Here is a 19,224-nt window from a genome sequence, read left to right on the forward strand (position 1 = left end):
TTATCTTTCTTCCAAAAATCTCATTTCCCATTCCCGTAATACAACAAAAAGGGGTTAAAGGTTACATCGTTGATACATGAAGTGGACACGCTCATAATTTGACACTTCAGATCATCGGTTCATCAAGGTCGGCATTGTTTTAATTTTTTCAAACTCCATTATAGCCAATAAACGCAAATTTTAGGTATTTTGAGAAAAAAGACCATCCACCACTGGAGCTGAGATTGAAGCCAGAATCGCATCATGACAGCGTCCACTATATTTTATTTGGAATCGTTTTTTACTATAAGAAAATACGATTTATTCAATCAGCCTCGAAGCTTTTTGTTTCTCCAATATCATGAACACCTTGGTTTGTTATTCTCATACGATCGTAACGAATCGTCATCCGAGTGTCTTTTTTTATGTGTTGTCTTTTATTATTGTTGCTATCATTGTTATTCATATTAATGTTATTATTTCATTTTCCCTCTCGTGTGTGTTGCATGTTTCCCATTGAGCTGGAAGACCATCTGTGCTGACTGCTCGAAGAAAAAAACAGTATTATGAAGTAGCTCTATAGAGAAAAAATACCAGTTGAAAAATACTGTTGGAATATGATAACATCACTTGGACAATCCGCTGCAATTCATTCATTTGGGCGATTGACATATGTCATTACAGATCGCTTGATCACACACAAGAACCAAATGATTTCTCGCTTTAACGTGTCAAAAATCTTCACAAAAATCAAAAATTACTTCATATACCATCGTGAGTATTGGAGACAAACAAAAACGTCAATTGATTACAAAAATATCATACTTTGTGCACCATTGAGAGCGGATGAATAAGAGATTTGAAAGTCTCTAAAAAAAGTATCTGCAGAAAAAAAATCAGTTCAAAATATTCATTTAGCGACACGACGATGCAACGGGAAAAATGGTGAACATTTCGAATTATAATTTCGTCGTCCAACAGTATTTTTCTTGGTGAAACAGAGAAGGGAGCGTTCTTGATTCTAGTTTGTTTTTTTTTCTTCCAATCTTGTCTTTTTTTTTGTCAACTATCACAATGCTGCGAGATTCGTTCGATTAATCACGAACAGCCGTCTCTCCCTCTTCGAAATAGGAAAATATTTACCTACTTACGCTTCTAAAATTTACAATTATATTTAGCTTTTGTAGGTTCGTTTTTTCAAATTCAAAATTATTCTTGGTGGGCGCGAGAACGAGATTCCACAGAGGCCTTTAGAGTCCTCTTGATGAAAGGCGCGACGAGCGGATATGATAAGAATAAGACGTGACCGCAGTAATAAATACTGCCGAATACAGGGATGTAACGAGACGAAGACATCAAAACGAACGGTATCAACGCATAGCCCATAAACACGAAAGTGTACATCTTCAGGATCACCCAAACTAATACTCGCAGGGCTAAGTTTTCCTTCAAACATTTCTGCAATTTTTCATGACGCATCAGCACCGGCCCGATCTGTAAAAAAAAATAATATTAATCGGTCTGCTCATTTTCATCCATCAAATTCATTCGGAGTGGATGATTTTTTTTCTGTCTTTGATGCCCAATCATTTTTTCGGATATTCGTATCGAGCTACCGTAACTTCTAGTATCGTTAGGTTGTCGTCCGTTCGTAAAATAGTGTGGTGTCGCTCTCGCGTTTTCGTACTTACGTCTTTTTCCCAGTACATAATAAGGAATTCCATAAGGAAGCAGAGGTAATAGCCGGAATGAAAGCCATGCCATACAGCGAGGAAAAGGAGCGTGACGACTTGACTGAATATGCGTGATCCGAGAAATTTGAGCCTCTTGTAAATATACTCGGCGCACCAATGATTCGTATTTTTATTAAAGGACATGATATAGTGATCGAAAGTAGTTGCATTTTCGAAAGTCAAAAGTGCAACGTTCGAGCAACCATCCCATTTGGGACTGCCGTCTTTGTCGCGGCCGTTATAGGGTAGTCCAAAAGTAATGCACACCTGTAAACAACAATTTTCTCAAATATTTCGAACCTTCCTTTCTAAATAGTTGTATCTAAAGATGCGCATCGAGTCCCGGATTAGGTGGTCGCTAAACAAAGCTCGAAATTGCTTTCGAATTTGGTTTTACTGACCGTATAAACCGGGACATCGCGTCTACAACTGATTAAAAAGGCGAAATTGGTCTAATTAGCTAAGAATCTATTTGTAGCATAATTGACTCACCCCTTCGGTAATAAGCCAACAACTAATGTACTTGTAAAGATTAATGCGTCCCCAGAGGCCAATCAAGAAGCATTTTTTAAAGAAATTTTGCTGACGATATTCGTCTCCGAGCAGATACTGATCGGAAACGTAAATCGTACCGATCTGGAAAAAAGCTACGTAAATAAAACCGACGATAGCTCGTTTTATTCCAGCTACTAAGCAGCTTGTTCTAAGATCATCTCCATTCTCGATTAATGTCCCGTTCACGTAATCGAGATAACGTCGCATACTAAATTGCGGACCGACTAGAAACGAGCCAGGAAAGTAAACGTAAGCCGCCACTTCTAAGAAACTCGGACATGTACACAGAGCCACCTTTTTCTGGTAAATCGACAGGCTCTCCTGAAATTATGTAACATTTTTTGTATTATCGGTCGTGTCCGTACAGCGAACATAAAATATCGTTGGTGTAACCAATTTTCTCAATTTCGATAAATTTTTCGAAACTTCCTTACAGGCCATTTTTTTTTGCCATATCAGTTATTTACACGGAAATCCATTATCGTTTCCACTTAACCATGTAAAAATAAAAAAGTCTAATCAATAGTAATTGGTCGTACAACGTTATTTTGAAAAAATCAATGAAAGCAAACATTGACCAATGTTTTTTCACTGGCACTGTCACTTACGTCCATTTTAGTGCCATCCCACAAATTAAAGGCGAGTCCAATAAGTCTCAAAGTAAGTACGCATTGAGGCATCGTCCATACGATATCATATACGTCTGTACTCGTAGTCCAGTAGCCTTTTAAACAAAATATTCATAATTCAAGAGGACAGAACGCTTCTGCGAGTTCAGAACGAGTTCAGGGATTGTGGACGTTTTCATTGTTTCATTACCGTATAACAAGTAGCCCATATTGAAGATAAATGTTATCGTTGTTGAAGTCAATGTACCGCCAAAGACAAGAAGTATCAGGTACGTAGCGCAGACAGCTTGTGCCGAATGTAAGGAATTCCATCCTATTTATCAAAATGCAAAAACAAACAGCTTCAAATAGAATATTGCAAAACTTCTTGAATGAAGTTCTGAGTTAATTTTGTAAGAGATGACACTTACCATAGTTCCAAAATCCTATCGAAAGGCCGCTTGTTATGAAGAATAAGTGCTGCAATGTAGCTGATTTTCCGTACAAACAATGCCGGTGTACCAGAGCGAGAGGGAATCCTAAAATTTTATAGCCAAAGATAAAATGTCAGCAGTGTTTTCCCAAGTAAATGAATTTAATGTAAAAAAACTAAACTAAAACACTAAAGATTTCAAATTTTCAGAATTTCTTTGATTTCCAGAAAAACTATATGTATTCCAAGAGTTTTTGAATGTGTTACTGCCTATTCTGAAAGTACAAAACACTTTTATTGATACATAAATATCTATTCTTGTATACAAAATACCATCATCTAACGCCTTGACTCTTTATCATCGGTGCCATGTACAATTTTTCTCAGGAACAAGCGAGCTAAGGCTTGACTTTCATAGAATGTTAAAGACCATATATATAAATAAAATTGAATCAGTCAATTTGTATTTTTCCATATAGCAACAATAATTTTGTGATCCAGACATGGCGGGTGGGGAATTAAGACAGGATAATATGAACCATAAAAGATTGGAAATAATTTGTCTATTGAATTTCAATTGAAAATTGTATTTGTTGAATGAGAAAAAAAAAATTCAAATGCCTGCAACATGATTCTTTATCTTTCTACTTCGGTCAATAAATAATTGTCAGACATGAAAATTCATACACACGATAATTAGAATAACTACAATGTTTTTCCATAATTGAGATTATTTTCTTCTATGGAACATGTTTTTTATGGTTCTTATCTGCAAATACAACCTCTGTTATCAATAGAGATAATTGAACTTTGTACATTGCACTCGAAAGAGGGCATGATTGATTTTTCTTCGTGTACATCGTTTCCGCAGCATTGCGCAGAAAAAAAAATACGTATAACAGTTATTCGGTTTGTAGAAGTTGTAGATCGGGTGAAGAAGGATGGAGGAGGGAAAGAGATTAAATGACTGGCGATAATAAAAACGGCGGGTGGTGGAACTACGGGAGGCTATGAGAGTGAGTGCGACAGATATTGACTGTCGTCTGCTAGAGGGTTGTTCCAAGTTACATGGAACTGAAGCGCTCCTGCTATCCGGTGTATTTTTGAAACGCAAGGTTTTTTTCAAACTATCACAACGTTTTGGCTTCTGCGAAAATCGAAGATTAACTGTCAAAATTGTATTACTCAACTATATAGTTTTGTTTTACATCGCAAAAACACTGTTCAATTGCTAACATCTTCAACTCTGGATGAAAAATTTCCCGGGTGATCATGATGCCTATTTTATATTTACAAGAAAGTGGCTGAAAAAATCTGTGCTTGATGACGGAAAAATGAATTTGGGGCAACTGATCGTTTCTTCGGATTTTTTCCTTTGTTGATTTCCGATTCCTGGTCTCGAAATAATCGCTAATATCATGATTGAAAAAAAACCGATAAATCGAAACTTTAGTAGAATTTTCCTCTGAAATGAAAACTTCAAGTACAGGAGTCAAAATAGGGCACACGGACAATACGTGTACATGACCGTTAAGACCGATTTGGAAAAATGGGGCAAGAATCATCAACGTTTTATATCCTTCGATAATCGAGGTCTTGACTATGCGCTATTAACAACGATAATGCAATGACATAAATTATAAACAATGTTATCAACATGTTTTGTTATATAATTCAAGAATATATAAGCGCGTGCGCGCAAGTTTATTGAAAAATGCACGTTTTTTTACCTAAAAGTATGGAGGTCATTAGGCGCAGAGCAGGAACAGGAACTCCCATCAAATCTGCCAATCCTTCCAGTGTACTCATATTCTGATTGAGAATCGCCATTTTTTAAATTTTTCATTCAAGTCAGGACGGGAATAAAAAGTAAAATTTTCGTCAATCCAATTCGTGCGTGCAATATACACGATAAACGTTCGATTTTGTTTTTTTTTTTTTTATTTTTAAACGATGTTCCAATTTTTAAAAACACCCGTTCGCGCTCAGCCAGAATTTTGTTTCACTGACATGACACGAAGCACAAACATCGAGATTTTTTCGAAACGTGCGTAGATGTTATACGTATAAATAAGCACGTATTCGCATACGCGTACCTTCGGAAGAATATCTCACATTCCACCGCGCACGAATCTGACGTTCCGAAACTTTTTCCAACATGAGAACAAAAAATAAATGTGCTTATCCGTCAATTCGACTTAGGCTAATACGTGTGTACATTTAATCGACTTGACTTGGAGCTCTTAGAACCTGACTAGAATGTTTTCACCCGCCGACCCACCCCTCGTCCGCGCCACCAACAGCCACCACGAACTTGATGGAACGAGGTTACTTTTTTGATGCTCGTTGTTCTTTTTTTTCCGTGGTCTTCTGCTGCTGCGTCGATAACCATCGATAACCTTATTTCACTTTACTTCATCATTTTGCCGCTGCAGGTTAAGAGCGCTGGTACTTGATACTCAAAGTAGTTCTGAATGATGCCGTTGATAAATTCAAACGTATCACACATCACAAAAATTGTTTCTTGCAACGCTTGCAACACAACGATTAATTACGTTCAGAATTTTATTACGATGGCAAAGTTAATTAATTTTCATTCATTATATTACAAAACGGTAACAAAGTCTGATTCACACATATCTGTGAAGTAAATGAAATTTTGAAATGGTTGATTTTCGATAAAAACCCGAAAACGATTGGCACCAAACAAAATTTAGAAATCCAAAATTACTCGGCTAATAAGTTTACAGAGATGTAACGTCGTCTCTCATATTTTTTGATTTTTCGATGTTGGTTGGATGAACTTTTTTACCTACTGGTGGTACACACGATTACATCAAGGTGAGTTCTCAAATTCGGCATTGCGAATGTGCCAAGAGTTTTTTGGAATTTTTCAAAACCGCTTTTGGCGCCATCTGCGTTGGTTCGATCGAGAGAACGATAAAGTGACGGTTAGCGTCAAAGTGTGCGTGTGTATAGGAAAAGAAGAGTGAACGCGCGCGGTTATTTGGCTCGTAATCGCGTCTCTTTTTTTCCGCGCGTCTCATCGGCGAACACGAGTGCTGAGGACAATTGTCTCATTTTTTTGTAAATACCTCGGCACAAAGAAGGCCGTTTTGTGAGAGTGGGATGATCCAGTGGAAGGATAATCGCGCGGTGTGTTTCGTGTCGATACCGTTCCTGCCGCCCCGCGGATTCTCACCGAACCGGCCACAATAGAATCTCTCCGCGTGCGAGAGAGCGAGAAAGACAGTAGAAGAATAATACTAGAAAAGCGTGGGAGTGAGAGAGACGCTAGATCCACAACGACAAGTGCCAAAGTGCTCTAGCGTTATTCTCTTAGAAAAATCCAACATTTTTACTGGAAAAAAACTGGCAATAAAGACAACAAACGTCAAATGCTTCGATCGTCAAAAAAAAAATGTATGTATTTGCATTCGTGACGTTAGTCGAAAATACGAAATACAATCAGGCACAAGTAAACAAAGAACGCGTGTATATTATTTAACGCGTTAGAATGGACGTTCGAGGGAGTGTTACGAGAAAACCGAAATAATCGAAATTGTGAAAAAAAGAACGGGTCGTGAATTATCATGAATTCAATGGCCGGAACTTGAATGAAAAATTTCAGAGTGAACGATCCCCGACCCCATTGTTTTTGCGAAGTGGAAAAAGGATCAGACAGCTACAACCGAGTAATCAATTTCGTTGATATTTGTTAGAGAAAAATAGGATATTTTAGTGCCTTCGTTCAATAAACGTCGAAGGGGTTTTATGATGCCGTGGATCTTTCGAACAGCGGGGCGATTATCGTCGTTTACAACGGGGGCGTTCGAGTCAGAAGAAGCACCAGCAGCAGCCGGGACAGCAGCAGCTGATTGATACAAAATGTCCGAAGCCTGGTCGCGGCACGTTAGCCGGCAGGGCATCGCGTGCACGACACCGAGACATCAACCACGAGAACTCTCGACGTATCCGAGAGACAATAAAACGGTGACATTAAACAAGTTAAAATAACGAAACAAATGTGGAATTCGTATTTTTTACGATATTAAGACAACAACAAAACGAATTCGAAAAATCCAAGTGACACGACTCAGTTATTCCCTTTGTTTCCCCTCCAATCTCGTCAAACTGAATGACAAAACAATTAAAAACAGCTTCTTTTCCTATCGTCTCTGAGATCGCGGCTATGTGACAAAGCAAGAAAGAACGTTAAAAAACGGAAATTCTAACAAGTTGGACATTAGGGAGCAGCTGATTCGGACAAAATGGTCGGCTCGCGTCGTTTGCCGGCGAATTAACGACGGTGAAAAGAGAAAACAAATTGTCTGACTTTCGAGACTGTGAAAACCAAGGGATTTACCGCGAGAGAGAAGTGAATTTGAAAAGTTTCGAGATCGTAGCAGTAAAAAATCTACACGGGAGTGCCTGAAGAAGGGAGAGAAAAAAGGCGATTGAAAGGAAGCGAAAGAGAAAAAGTACTGTGCTTTTGCTTCGTGTGATCGAGGGTGCATGGTGGTGGCGTGATGCGAACAAGGAAAAAACGTTGTTGCGTTAAAATTCAAGGATATTCGTGAATTTGAAACTTCGAGTCAATTGTGTAAAGTGTCGATTTTCCGATCGTGACAAATTTGTCGCTCATCGAGAGAGCGATAAAGAAGCAGAGTGCGGGAAAGCTTGATCGTGAATGCGCCGGGATTTATGTGCAACGGGGGAGGACGCAAAGAGGAAGCTCAAGGATTTTTCTCTTTCAAAAAAGAAACTAAAAAAAAACTGTCATAATCGATCGTGCGTGTACGAAGAAAAACGCTTAAAAAAACGAAAACCCGATGTTCTTCACGCGATCTTGTTGAAACGTCGTTTTTGTTACGTCGCGACTGTTTTTAAACTGCAAAGTATACGACTGTCAAATTCTATCAGGCTCCGTTATAATTAGAGTGTGAATAAATAATAATAAAAAAAAGTGAAGGAGAAGATTCGCGGACTATTTAAACGGGGATTGCTTTTGATGTTGAGATTTGTGGGAATGCATGCGATTCGGGATGCAATTTTATCTCGTATTTGAGTAGAGACGTTTATCCTCGTTTTAGAATAATGATACTGCGCGATATTCACGACGAGGAGTGATTGCCAAAAGAGACAGAATAGTCCGCGACTATTCTGTGTTTTGTGCGGTGTCTCGTCTCGTCGTGGAGCGAAAAATTCCAAGACTCAGGTCGAAAAGGACGAAAGGGCTCCGGAGAATACCCAAATGAAAACGAAGAAAAAAACATTTTTATGACGGAAGAAAAATTACGAATATATGGAAATACATATTAAATACAAAAACTAAGGAAAAAACAAGATAAAGGGCGAGGTGAAAAGATCTTCGAGAAAAAAAAAACGATGAACGCGGAGGGACAGCATGACCGGCAGAGATTCGGCCAGGCAAAGTGCCCAAAGGGTGCTGGTCTCGAGCAAAGAACACCAACAAATTTAACCAACATCGCCAATTCCATTAACGACGAAAGTCCAACGCGCCCCGTGCTCGAGACACGCAGAATAAAAAAAGAACGAAATTTCGTTGAGAGCGTCAATGAAAATGGTGCGAACGGCGGGAGCAACAACAGTCTCGCCGGTAACAATGACACGACAGCCGGCACTTCCGAAAATGGGCACCATCATTCGAGAATCAACAATGTCTCGAGAACTAACGGCTTTCATTCGAGTGATATACTTCAGGAAATCATTGCCGCCAAATTTGGCCAATCTTCTACCGGACACGGTAACTCCAACAAAAACGACAAAATTCGCCTCATGATTGAAGACAGCTTGGGGTTAGTACTCGATTCACTTTATCTTCGCGTCATTATTTTTTCAATCTCGTCTGCAGACTTCGGTAAACAAAAGCTCCCCAAATTAGTTCCCTCGTATTTTGAGAGATGCGAGGCAAAAAAATGGCGCCCATCTGTCGAGCGTTTCCGGTCCTTTCGTTTCACTTCCGGAATTTCAAAACCTTCCTGATTCACGAATCGCCTACCTTTCCAGCTCTTGAACAAATTTTCGCGAAATAACCTGAAGGCAAAACGGAATAAAATGAGTGCTTAGATACGAAAAGAAAATATGCCAAAATTGGTTCGCGTCGAGTGCGAAAAGGTAAAAAATATTACGAAACTTTAGCGGAATCGATGTTTCGAAAAATCTCCACAATTATGGAGAAAAAATAAAACGAAATTTATAAAAACAAGTGAAAATGAAATTTTTTCGAGTTCAATATTTGCCAACTCAAAGTGAGTGTGTCAGACCAATTTCTCGTAAATAGTGAAGAATAAAAATGTAACAACGGAAATGACAAATAAAGATATGTTATTTATCAAGACATATTATTTTTCAGCGAGGATTCGAAGAATCGCGTTCAAGAAATATTTCTACAAGTAGAGCAGCTGAAGATCGAAGAAAAATTATTACTCTATCTACGATTACCGGCGTCACTCGCTAATCCTGGAGGAACGGTTGATCCATTGAGGCAACCTTTGAATCCGCTTGGCAATCGATACGAAATCCATCAGACGATTATGTGGATAAAAACACATTTAGAGGAGGATCCGGATGTTTCGTTACCCAAACAGGAAGTTTACGACGAGTACAAGTACGATTTGAAATAATTATTTCATTATTCTTACATTTAGAATGATACACAATTTTCGAAGGTTCAAAAATCGAATGAAACGAATCAGTAAATTTTTTTTTCTCGTTGAAAACTATGAAAATTGAAATTTATAAATATATTTAATTGCAGCGTGTTTTGTATAAGAAACGCGATGAAACCATTGTCAACTGCCGATTTTGGAAAAGTAATGAAGCAAGTTTATCCACGTGTCAGACCACGGAGACTCGGTACGCGAGGGAACTCGCGTTATTGTTACGCCGGTATGAGAAAACGAGTGAAACTCGATACGCCGACGTTACCAGCAGTCACGGACACGACGGCGGTACTTAATGATTTTTTCTTGAATTACTTAGCTTCGCAGCCATTTTTATTCTTCTGTGAAAAGCCCGTTATGGAGTCTGGAAACAGAAATCCTTTGTTTCTTTAATAGGCTAACAAAAGTAAGAATAAGTTGGTGAAATATCGATTGATTCGAATTTTTCTAGGTCGAGGATTTCGAGGAACCGATAACTGAAGAAATGTTGGGGGCTGCATCGACTCTGATTAGAGAATGGGCGGAAAGTTTATTAAAAATGAAATTTTCGTCCCTCAGTGCGCTCGCACGACATCTCGTCGACAATCTCCGGGTGAACACGCGATCGCTCTCCGCTGTTTGCATTTTGAGTGCATCCGGTGATTCGGAGCCTTCGACCAATAATAAAGGTTTGATAGAAATTTTGAAAATCATTTTCAACGCAAAAATGAGCAACGTAATATAAAAAAAATAGCGTCATACGAAGTGAGGGAGATAAACTTTCGTTTTAATCAGTTTCAGAGACATCGCCGAGTTTGTCGGTGACACCGGTGGCTGGAAAACCTGGAAAGATGAGAGAGGCGCAGCTGCAGTTGCAACGAAAATTGCAGCAGCGCGAACACACGAGGGATCAGAAGAATCGTCAGCAGGAAGTGTCGCTACAAAATTCGAGCAAAGAAAAAAGCGCGGAGAGTCTAACGCCAGCGCAATTAACGACGAGATCGTCGTCGTCGATTGGTAAGGGGTGTAAAAAGAGTAAAACGAGTCAATCGCCGCAGATAGTTGGAGGATTGACGAGTGCAGGAACGACAACGGGACCATCGCCGAAGACAACGACGTCGCAGCCGGCTGCGACGTCGAGTCCGGCGTCATCGAGAAGCCGAAAACTGCCGAGATCGGGGAGTCAGGGAGCGAGCAATAACAGCAACAACAATAACGCCGTATCGCCTCAATTATACTGTGATAACGATCAATCTCAAGGGACAACCGCGTCGTCGACGCATCCGCGTTTGGATGAAGGCCGAAGTAGCAACAATGGCGCATCGAGATCTTGCACGCCGAATGACGTGGTTCGCGAGGTAAAATTAAAAACCTCGCGGAAACGATCGAGTCTGGACTCGGCGCGTCAACCGAGTGAATCGAGTCCGGAGAAGCAAGCTAAATTAGCTGAAGAAATAGATGGAGGAAAGCATCAAGAGGCGATTAAGAATTTCGCTCAAATGCCGCCAATTCAACGAGTCGTGGAGAAGGTCACTCTCGTCGTACCGAGTAACCTGAAACTCGAAAAACCAGACTGTCCTGAATTGAAGACGCAACTGGTACGTTCGCGAGACGCGGAGACTTCGATAATGGAGAAGATGACGAACGGACGTGCGACTGTATGGGAAAGTATTACGGTGAATAACCGTTTGGAGGATAAATTGTGTACAATAGATCCTGACGCGTTGGACGACTATTTGAACGGCGGTAACAATTCGCAGGAGCAAGAGGAGGAGTTGCTGCAGTACTTTCAGCAGAGTAATTCCTCGAGTTCGGACGTTGAGGCTGGTTTCAACAATCAATTGGCGAGTAATTCGGAAACTGAGCGTTCTTCGAGATCGGACAAAGTGTCGCAGCTCCGAATAATACTGCAGCAAAATCTCAAAGACGGAACCATCAGACCGGTGAACAGCTTGGACGGTTCGAGCGGAATAAGACGCACGACTCCGGTGATCGAGACTAAAAGTCGAGAAAACACGAGCAAACAACACGACATCGTGTTGCCGATATTATTGAATCATCATTCGAATCCAGCTAGCAGCGGGACGAGGCGACGAGTGAGTTTTGAAACTAGCGTGCTCGAACACCATCACCAACAACAGCAGCAGCAACAACACCTTCATCAACAACAGCAGCAGCAGCAGCAACAACTACAACAACAACAACAACAACAACGACAGCAACAACAACAACAACACCAACAACAGCAGCAACAACAGCAACAACAAACTTCGCACCTTCACGAAATCTCGACGAGCCACGTGACCGCGAATACACCAGTAAACACGGTGCCACAAAGCCCGAATACCCGTCGTAGAATATTCAATTTCACACCAATATCACCGGGGCCTCATTCACCGATAAACGGACGAGCAGCTTCCGCTTCAAAGCCCAGCTCCGCCAACGCGAGTCCTTTCGTTTCTCCACGAAATACTCCGGTCCCACGCTCACGAAGTAACTTACAATCGGCCGGTGGATCTCGAGCTCGAGGCCAAAAGAGCCTCGCCAGGTCGATATCCTGCAGTGTTCCTTATACGAATACCAGACAAGATACGTTCGTCGTACCGACCAGCAGTTCGGACAGTTCTCGTTTGACCATCACGCCGACGTCCCTAACAGGACCACGCTCCAACGTCGTCGAGGTCCAAGCGTCGAGTTTACTTCCCGGACGTTTGATAAGCGTCGAACGACGAAACGACGATTCGAAAGTGCTCGGAGAAGCGAGCGCCACTTCATTCCTCAGCGATATAGATCAGCAAAAACAATTACTCATCAATTACCCGAGTCAGGAGAATCTACAGGAAATAAAAAACGTTTACGACTCGTGCCTCCCGACCACCAGATCTTCCACGAGCGGCACAACGACCAATACAACCCCAACAGCTTCAAACACCGGAACGAACAATCACACAGTCAGAAATTGCCAACCTCCTGATCAGGAAATCAGCGAATTGCTCAACGGCGCAACGAGACAACAATCCTTCACGACCGAACAATTGTATTACAGATCGCAATCGGTGCCTCTTCATCGCATGGTCAACCCGACTCTAATGTCACCCATAGCGTCCAATCATTCACAATTTCTAGGCAATCTTCACAGTTTCAATAACTCATCCAACAGTTCCATCGCCCCGACACCCGTGCCCAGTGAATTCAACGATTTCGTCTCTATCGGTGCTCACGAAGCTTACCTTCTCGACGACGTCGACGCCGGCTTCATCGCCGATGATCAGCAGTTTCTCATGGAGGACAAAGAGTCGATTACCAAAATTTTGAATATTCTCGATGAAGAGGGACGTCAGAGCATGACTATTTTACCCGATAGAACGACAAACGATGACAATCTTCTAGAGAACACCAATCTCACGATCGACCTTTTGGATCCCCTGGCCAACGCCGATTTGTCCATACAAACCGAGAGCATCGTCGATCCAGCGGTCGTTCTCGACCCTTCGGTCGATGGCAATCTTCGTAAAATCATCGAATCGCGCTCTTATCCGAACACTCCATTGCCGATCGTTACCGGTGCTTATAACGCAGCAAATTACAACAACGAGGACAACAACAGTAACGGCTCAAGATCTTATCCATCCACGCCATTGCACACTCTGCAATCCCAAGAGATTTATCGTGAAAGTAACGAGCCCATGCTCTCATCGCCGACCTTAAACTCGTTGAATCTCCGCGCCGAAAACGTCGATCCGAGTAACGACAGCGTTTGTCGGAACGTTACCGATCTCTTGGAAACTAATTTCCTGGGGGACAACGAAGCGGACAACGACGATCTCGATCCACTTGGAAATTTCGACGGTCTTCAAGACGTCGATTCTCTGACCCCGCTCTTCAACGAGGTCGCCGAAACTAATCGTTGATTCCTCATTTCGCCGGATTTCTTGTTACTGTTTCAAAGTATAACGATCGTCCAGTGTTCGAAAGAAAGAATAACCATTCGGGGTCGCGAGGGGGGAAAAAAGTGTTGTGCCGATAGTGAATAACGTCGGAGAGGTACTCCACCGTTTTTTTTTTTTTTTTTTTTTTAATATCAAAAATTAACAATCACGGAGTGAACGAACACGAAAGAAAAACAAATATGACTCACTGCCAGGAAAACTTTCAAATGTTGAGGAAGAGGGGGAGAACGAGCGAAATTGTCGCGAACATGTCGCGTGACTAGCGAACATTGCTAACGGATTCTTTTCCTTATTTTCGATCAAACTCGCGAATCGAAGCGATCAAACGAATTTTATCGTTGATTGAATTCATAGCGGAATTTGCAGTTCGTAGCGAGATGAAAAGCACGAGAAAATCGAATAAAATCGGAACAGCAAGAAAAAAAAAAGCAATTTCGTCGACAGTCACGTGAGCTTGTTCTTCGCACGATCGCTTCGATGAAACAAACACTTTTTAACATTCGAACGAGATATAAGAATAAAAGGAATTAAAAGAGATGAGAGAACGAAAAAGTATTTTGCGAAAAGGGTACTCGCGGGCTTCATCCTCGTGATAATTGTGATGACCCGAGACTCCCTGACGAGGCTCGTGATCCGATTGTGTAGACTTCGTTATTATCTTCGCCTTTTTTTACGGTTCTTTCCATACATCTTATACTCGCATCATTATTATTTTCTCTTTTGTTTCTTTTTTTTACTTGCTATGTGTGTGGTTAGATTTTCGTCCAGAGAGTGCGTGAGAGTAAGCAAAGCGGAGGTGAAAATGAAACGAATGTTGTGGGCACGTGTCTTGAACCGAGAGAAAATTGATCGGTCATTTTCTTCTTTGTACAAATTAATTTGTAGGAATATTTTTTTAAAAGGATCGATTAAAATTTTAAACGAACGTGCCGGCTCTTTTAATTTGACGAGTTACGAAGGAAAAAATAAATTACATACGAAATTCCCCGATTCGATTGGACTTAGCGAATGTATTTGCAAATTAAACAAAAATAAATACAATTTCCGTGCCTTTTCGATAATATTACCGTAAAATTGTCAGGTCGGTCGGGGGCCAGCCGTCGTTCGAACAATGATTTTGCTGTTTTAACTGCTTTTATTCGATCGGAGAATATAAAAAACGATTATGTTTTAGCTTCACTATGTCCTCATTCGTTGTTCCCGGTGTAGTGGTTGATTTATTAGTTCTCAACGATCGATTAAAACAAAGCTTGTAAAGCGAATGTAGGCTTACAAAATTCTCGCGCGTGTAAACAAAATCCGAGTGATTGAAAAAAAAATGAATTTTATTATAATCGTTATAGAATCGACTTTGTTGACAAAAATTTTTCGTTTCTTTTCTAACGCAATAATATACGACATGAAAGTAATTTTCAACGACGATGTACCAAAAAAAGTATTAGTTTCGAAAACGATGCTCGTCGATTCAAAATTGCAATCTGAATGATCGAACGAATGTGCGAGAAAATAAATTAATTGATAGAACGTAGGAGATATTACGAAATGAATATTCGTCTTAAAGAGCAGTGACAAAGAAACGCAAAAGAGTGAAAGGAAAAGATGGTATTACGAAATTTTTATCTCATCTTTTATCACACGCACAAAAATACGTTAAGCTTCGAGTCGCAACGTTTACGAAGGAGGAAAAGGAAGAAAAAAATCGAGATCGAAAATAACCGGAAGAGATTGATGTTCGTCGAAAGCCAAAAAAAAAAACGAAAGCAAACAAAAAGCGTACATAAATGTGTTTGTATAGTTTGAAAAATCATAATTCAGCTCCGACGATCGAATCGCAAAAAAACGAACCATTCGTCGTTTCGTCTCTAGGACTTTTTTACTTTACGCGTGCGAAGAAGAATCGTTTGATCGTTAGTTGCCTACAGGAATAATGGACGAATTAATGAATCGAGCTTATTAAAAGGAAGAAAAATAAAATTTCTAACTCTCATATCGTTTAGAACGTGGTCGAAGGTCGTTCTTTTTTTTTTTTTGCGGAAGCGTTTACTACGCAAATTCCTTCCGAAAATCAGGCACGAAATATAAAAAAGAAAAATTTCACTTTCGAGACCAAAAATCCAGGAAAGGAGTTGATTTTTCGAAGAACAGTAATAATAATTAAAAAGGGCGGTCCGATGATCGACGGTTTCGAATGAAAAAAATTAATAATTACCGAAAAATTCATGAGCTCTCACTTTTCAAAGAGATTTTTTAACGGAAGCAATTTCCGGCGAGACTTCATTTTTTCAAAATTTCCCAGATTAAACGAGATTCTGCTTCCCTCCGTCTAGTACAAAAGCGAAAACAAATTTTCGACGCTAAAACTGATCACTGCCTGACTGTAGTCGTTCACGAAAAAAACAAAAACAAAAACCAAAAAAAAAACAGAAAAAAAAACAAATTGAAGAAAAATAAGCGAACGGAGATCGAAAGAATTTTTTTCTTACTTCACAATATCTGTATTTTCGTGCTTGTGTAAAATATCGATATTGAATATAATATGACAAAATGTAGTATCCGTGGGGAAAAATGCGAGAAAATGAAGTCGCGAATAAACCACTTGTTTAGCGAATCGTGTTGCATGTCAAATAGAAATCAGTTAATGAAAGGAAAAACAAAGCAAAAAAAAAAAAGAGAAAAAACAAACGAAACCTATAGAATTGCAGTTACTCACTAAAATACTATAATCGATCAGTAGAATACGCGCAATTATAATTGTACAAGGTCAATGTAGCGAAGTGAAAAAAAAATGTGCATTACCACGAGGCCAAAAATTTTTTTGGGCAATCATACACCGATTATTTGATCATGATTTTCAATCAGCCACAATGAACCGGTTAAAATGTTCTCAGCTGATGAAAACAATTTTTGAGAAAAGTACCGAATTTTCATTCGAGTTTCAAATTGATCTCTGAATTCAATAAAATAATTTTTTCATCAATCAGATATCAACTGTTATTAGAATCATTTTGGCACAACGAATGAAGGAAAAAAAATAACAAAATTATTCGAATGATCTTCGAATCACGAAGTTCGATTCTGATCTTCGGAATGATATTCCACATAGGTGTTTCACGTGAACCATTACAGCTGTTCATTTCATAAGTACATTTTTCAAAAAGACGAAATCCCATGATTGAGAATGTGTGATCTATGATTGCCCTAATTTTTGGAAAAAAAATCGCTTACGTTATCACAATGATTATTTGTACGAATGATCTCTTCTCCTGCCTTTCCGAAACACTGTCGTGCTTTTTTCATCTTATTTCGTAGAATTCGCATGCAAATAATTGTCTTTTGTCAGCCACACAACGTTTTTTCTCAATGAATTTTTTTCAATTTTCGTCAAGGTTGTGTGTTTCTTAGAAAATCTGCAAACACACGTATAATCAAATCCCTTATCCGGCAATCACGATGTAGAAATAATAATATTTTACCCGGAGTTAAATAACGAGTTGGCCAAAAAAAACTAACGAAAAATTGATTGATTTGTAAATTTGAAAAAAAGAAAAGAAAAAAAAAACTTCAATTTCGGTGTAAATAAATTCGATTGAGCTCAATTTCGAATCCCCTGGCGCTCTGCGATGAAAAATTCAATCGTCCTCATAAATCGTAATCAGTTGAATCATTTTTTTTAAATATCTCACAAATTTTGCGTTACAAGAAAAAAACGACAATCTCGCATCAACGATTATTTGGAAATTTCGTGCTTTGGGAAAGCGGTCTTCCCATCGCGTGGAGTTATAAATCGAATTCCTCTATCATATTATCGCGGTCTAAAAATTTTTAGTAATCCGTCAGTATTAATTCGACCGAGATTCTATTTAAAAATGTTGTACAAAACAAAAAAAGTGCAGCAAAAAAGGAAAGATTTCAAACATAAATTTGCCACGATTACCATCGTTTTCTTGATTTGTGAGTTTTTATCCGGATCTGAACAATTCCCAGATGAGCCATGAAAGAGACATAAGAAAATATTGATAGACGTATGCGTGTCAGAAAAAAAACTGAAAAATACGTTCTTTTGGCTTGAATACTTGAAGCAAGTTTCGAAAACGCGATTTGTGAATACGCCTCAGTCCAATCATAAATAAAGTAGTCGTAAGTTTCACTTTTATGTTAAGACAATCCTTCTTCGTCTCAATCGTTGGACTCTTAACTTTTTTTTTAAATCTTTTTTTTTTTCATTATTATTTACTTTATACATGAATATACATAAAAATATATTTTATAAAGCAAATAATAATTGTAAAAGTTCGTGCCCCTCTCGTACGAATTTGTTCTTATAGATTCGCAATTATTGTTATTATTATAAAATTTAAAACCATTTTACGATGATTTAGTAAACTGTGATATTTGCGCGAGTGCTTACGTATTTTGTATGTGTGTATGCGCATGTACATAATGTATCCCATCATTTCGCGTTTGACCCGATTATCTTTTCTTTTTTTTTTCTTCTTTTTTCTACATTTTTTTTCGTCACCCCGAAACATGATATCTCGTCACACTCGTTCACAAATTCTCTTTTCCCGCTCCTTGCCTACTTCGTGTAAAAATCCACGTTTTTTCTACAACACCGAACAATGAAATGGAGGAAAAGAAAAGAAAAAAAAAACATGTTCAACAAACCGCGCAGCAAAACGGATGTCCCAAGTAGTTTTATGTCGAGCCCATAATGATTCATCAACCCATAAAAAAAATCGGAGTAATTTCCCATCAAATGTTCATTTTCATTATTTTTATTTCATGTACAATCTTATTTAACGTTTACGCATTCAAAAAAATTCTTCTTTGGCCTAAACCAAAAGTTATTTATCATCAATTTTTTTATTTAACAAAATAAATCAGCTCCGATTTTTTTTTCGCAGTAGTTTGCGTAACGAGCGTAACGGGTTTCTGTACACACATCACATAATACACACATACACAGACACACACTTAGTTTTCGAAAAACGAAAATGATTTGAACGTTCATATACATTGTAGTGAAAAAAAAAATATATATATATATATATGTAGGTAGGAAATATAAGATATATATATATAAATATATATCTTATATTTCGTAGGTAGGAAATATAAGATATATACATATATATATAATTTTGTATAATTTATAATTACCATTTGACGATAAAATAAAATGTTAACATTGTATGGCCTAATTGTCGATTTAATTTTTCTATCGGAGAATAATTATTCGTGTTATATATATATATATAAATATAAATATCTTTAGGACTATTTACAGTCTGTATGAATGAT

The 19,224-nt window shown here is 38.9% G+C and overlaps 2 protein-coding genes across 3 annotated transcripts; one reads left to right on the forward strand and one right to left on the reverse strand.

Moving 5' to 3' along the window:
• nes (lysophosphatidylcholine acyltransferase 3 protein nessy) lies at window positions 1–5,600 on the reverse strand. Of its 2 annotated transcripts, XM_043423315.1 has the most exons (8): window positions 5,405–5,600; window positions 5,039–5,120; window positions 3,307–3,414; window positions 3,087–3,209; window positions 2,876–2,991; window positions 2,205–2,588; window positions 1,671–1,979; window positions 1–1,473 (listed from the first exon to the last, which is right to left on the reverse strand). In XM_043423315.1, exons 2-8 carry the CDS (start codon window positions 5,115–5,117, stop codon window positions 1,189–1,191), a joined length of 1,404 nt encoding a protein of 467 aa, XP_043279250.1. In that variant the 5' UTR covers window positions 5,118–5,120; window positions 5,405–5,600; the 3' UTR covers window positions 1–1,188. The 2 variants fall into 2 exon arrangements, with proteins under 2 accessions (XP_043279250.1, XP_043279249.1); XM_043423314.1 differs by having other exon boundaries at window positions 5,039–5,600.
• A 665-nt stretch (window positions 5,601–6,265) lies between these two features.
• Window positions 6,266–19,124, forward strand: LOC122413017 (formin-J). Its single transcript, XM_043423081.1, has 5 exons — window positions 6,266–9,127; window positions 9,685–9,939; window positions 10,090–10,282; window positions 10,446–10,662; window positions 10,769–19,124. The coding sequence occupies exons 1-5, from the start codon at window positions 8,697–8,699 to the stop codon at window positions 13,882–13,884; spliced, it is 4,212 nt and encodes a 1,403-aa protein (XP_043279016.1). The 5' UTR covers window positions 6,266–8,696; the 3' UTR covers window positions 13,885–19,124.
• The last annotated feature ends 100 nt before the right edge of the window (window positions 19,125–19,224 follow it).

The sequence above is a fragment of the Venturia canescens genome, chromosome 7 (assembly GCF_019457755.1).
Source record: "Venturia canescens isolate UGA chromosome 7, ASM1945775v1, whole genome shotgun sequence".
In the NCBI taxonomy this organism is placed as follows: domain Eukaryota; kingdom Metazoa; phylum Arthropoda; class Insecta; order Hymenoptera; family Ichneumonidae; genus Venturia; species Venturia canescens.

Bases quoted from the DNA above. Each gene is read 5' to 3' on its own strand.
- nes (XM_043423314.1), bottom strand. From the start codon at position 5,138: ATGGCGATTCTCAATCAGAATATGAGTACACTGGAAGGATTGGCAGAT. The intron at 3,210-3,306 runs GTAAGTGTCATC...TTTGATAAATAG, and splicing joins GATAGGATTTTGGAACTATG to GATGGAATTCCTTACATTCG. The intron at 2,992-3,086 runs GTAATGAAACAA...TTTGTTTAAAAG, and splicing joins TATGGGCTACTTGTTATACG to GCTACTGGACTACGAGTACA.
- LOC122413017 (XM_043423081.1), top strand. From the start codon at position 8,697: ATGAACGCGGAGGGACAGCATGACCGGCAGAGATTCGGCCAGGCAAAG. The intron at 9,940-10,089 runs GTACGATTTGAA...ATTTAATTGCAG, and splicing joins GAAGTTTACGACGAGTACAA to CGTGTTTTGTATAAGAAACG. The intron at 10,283-10,445 runs GTACTTAATGAT...GAATTTTTCTAG, and splicing joins CAGTCACGGACACGACGGCG to GTCGAGGATTTCGAGGAACC.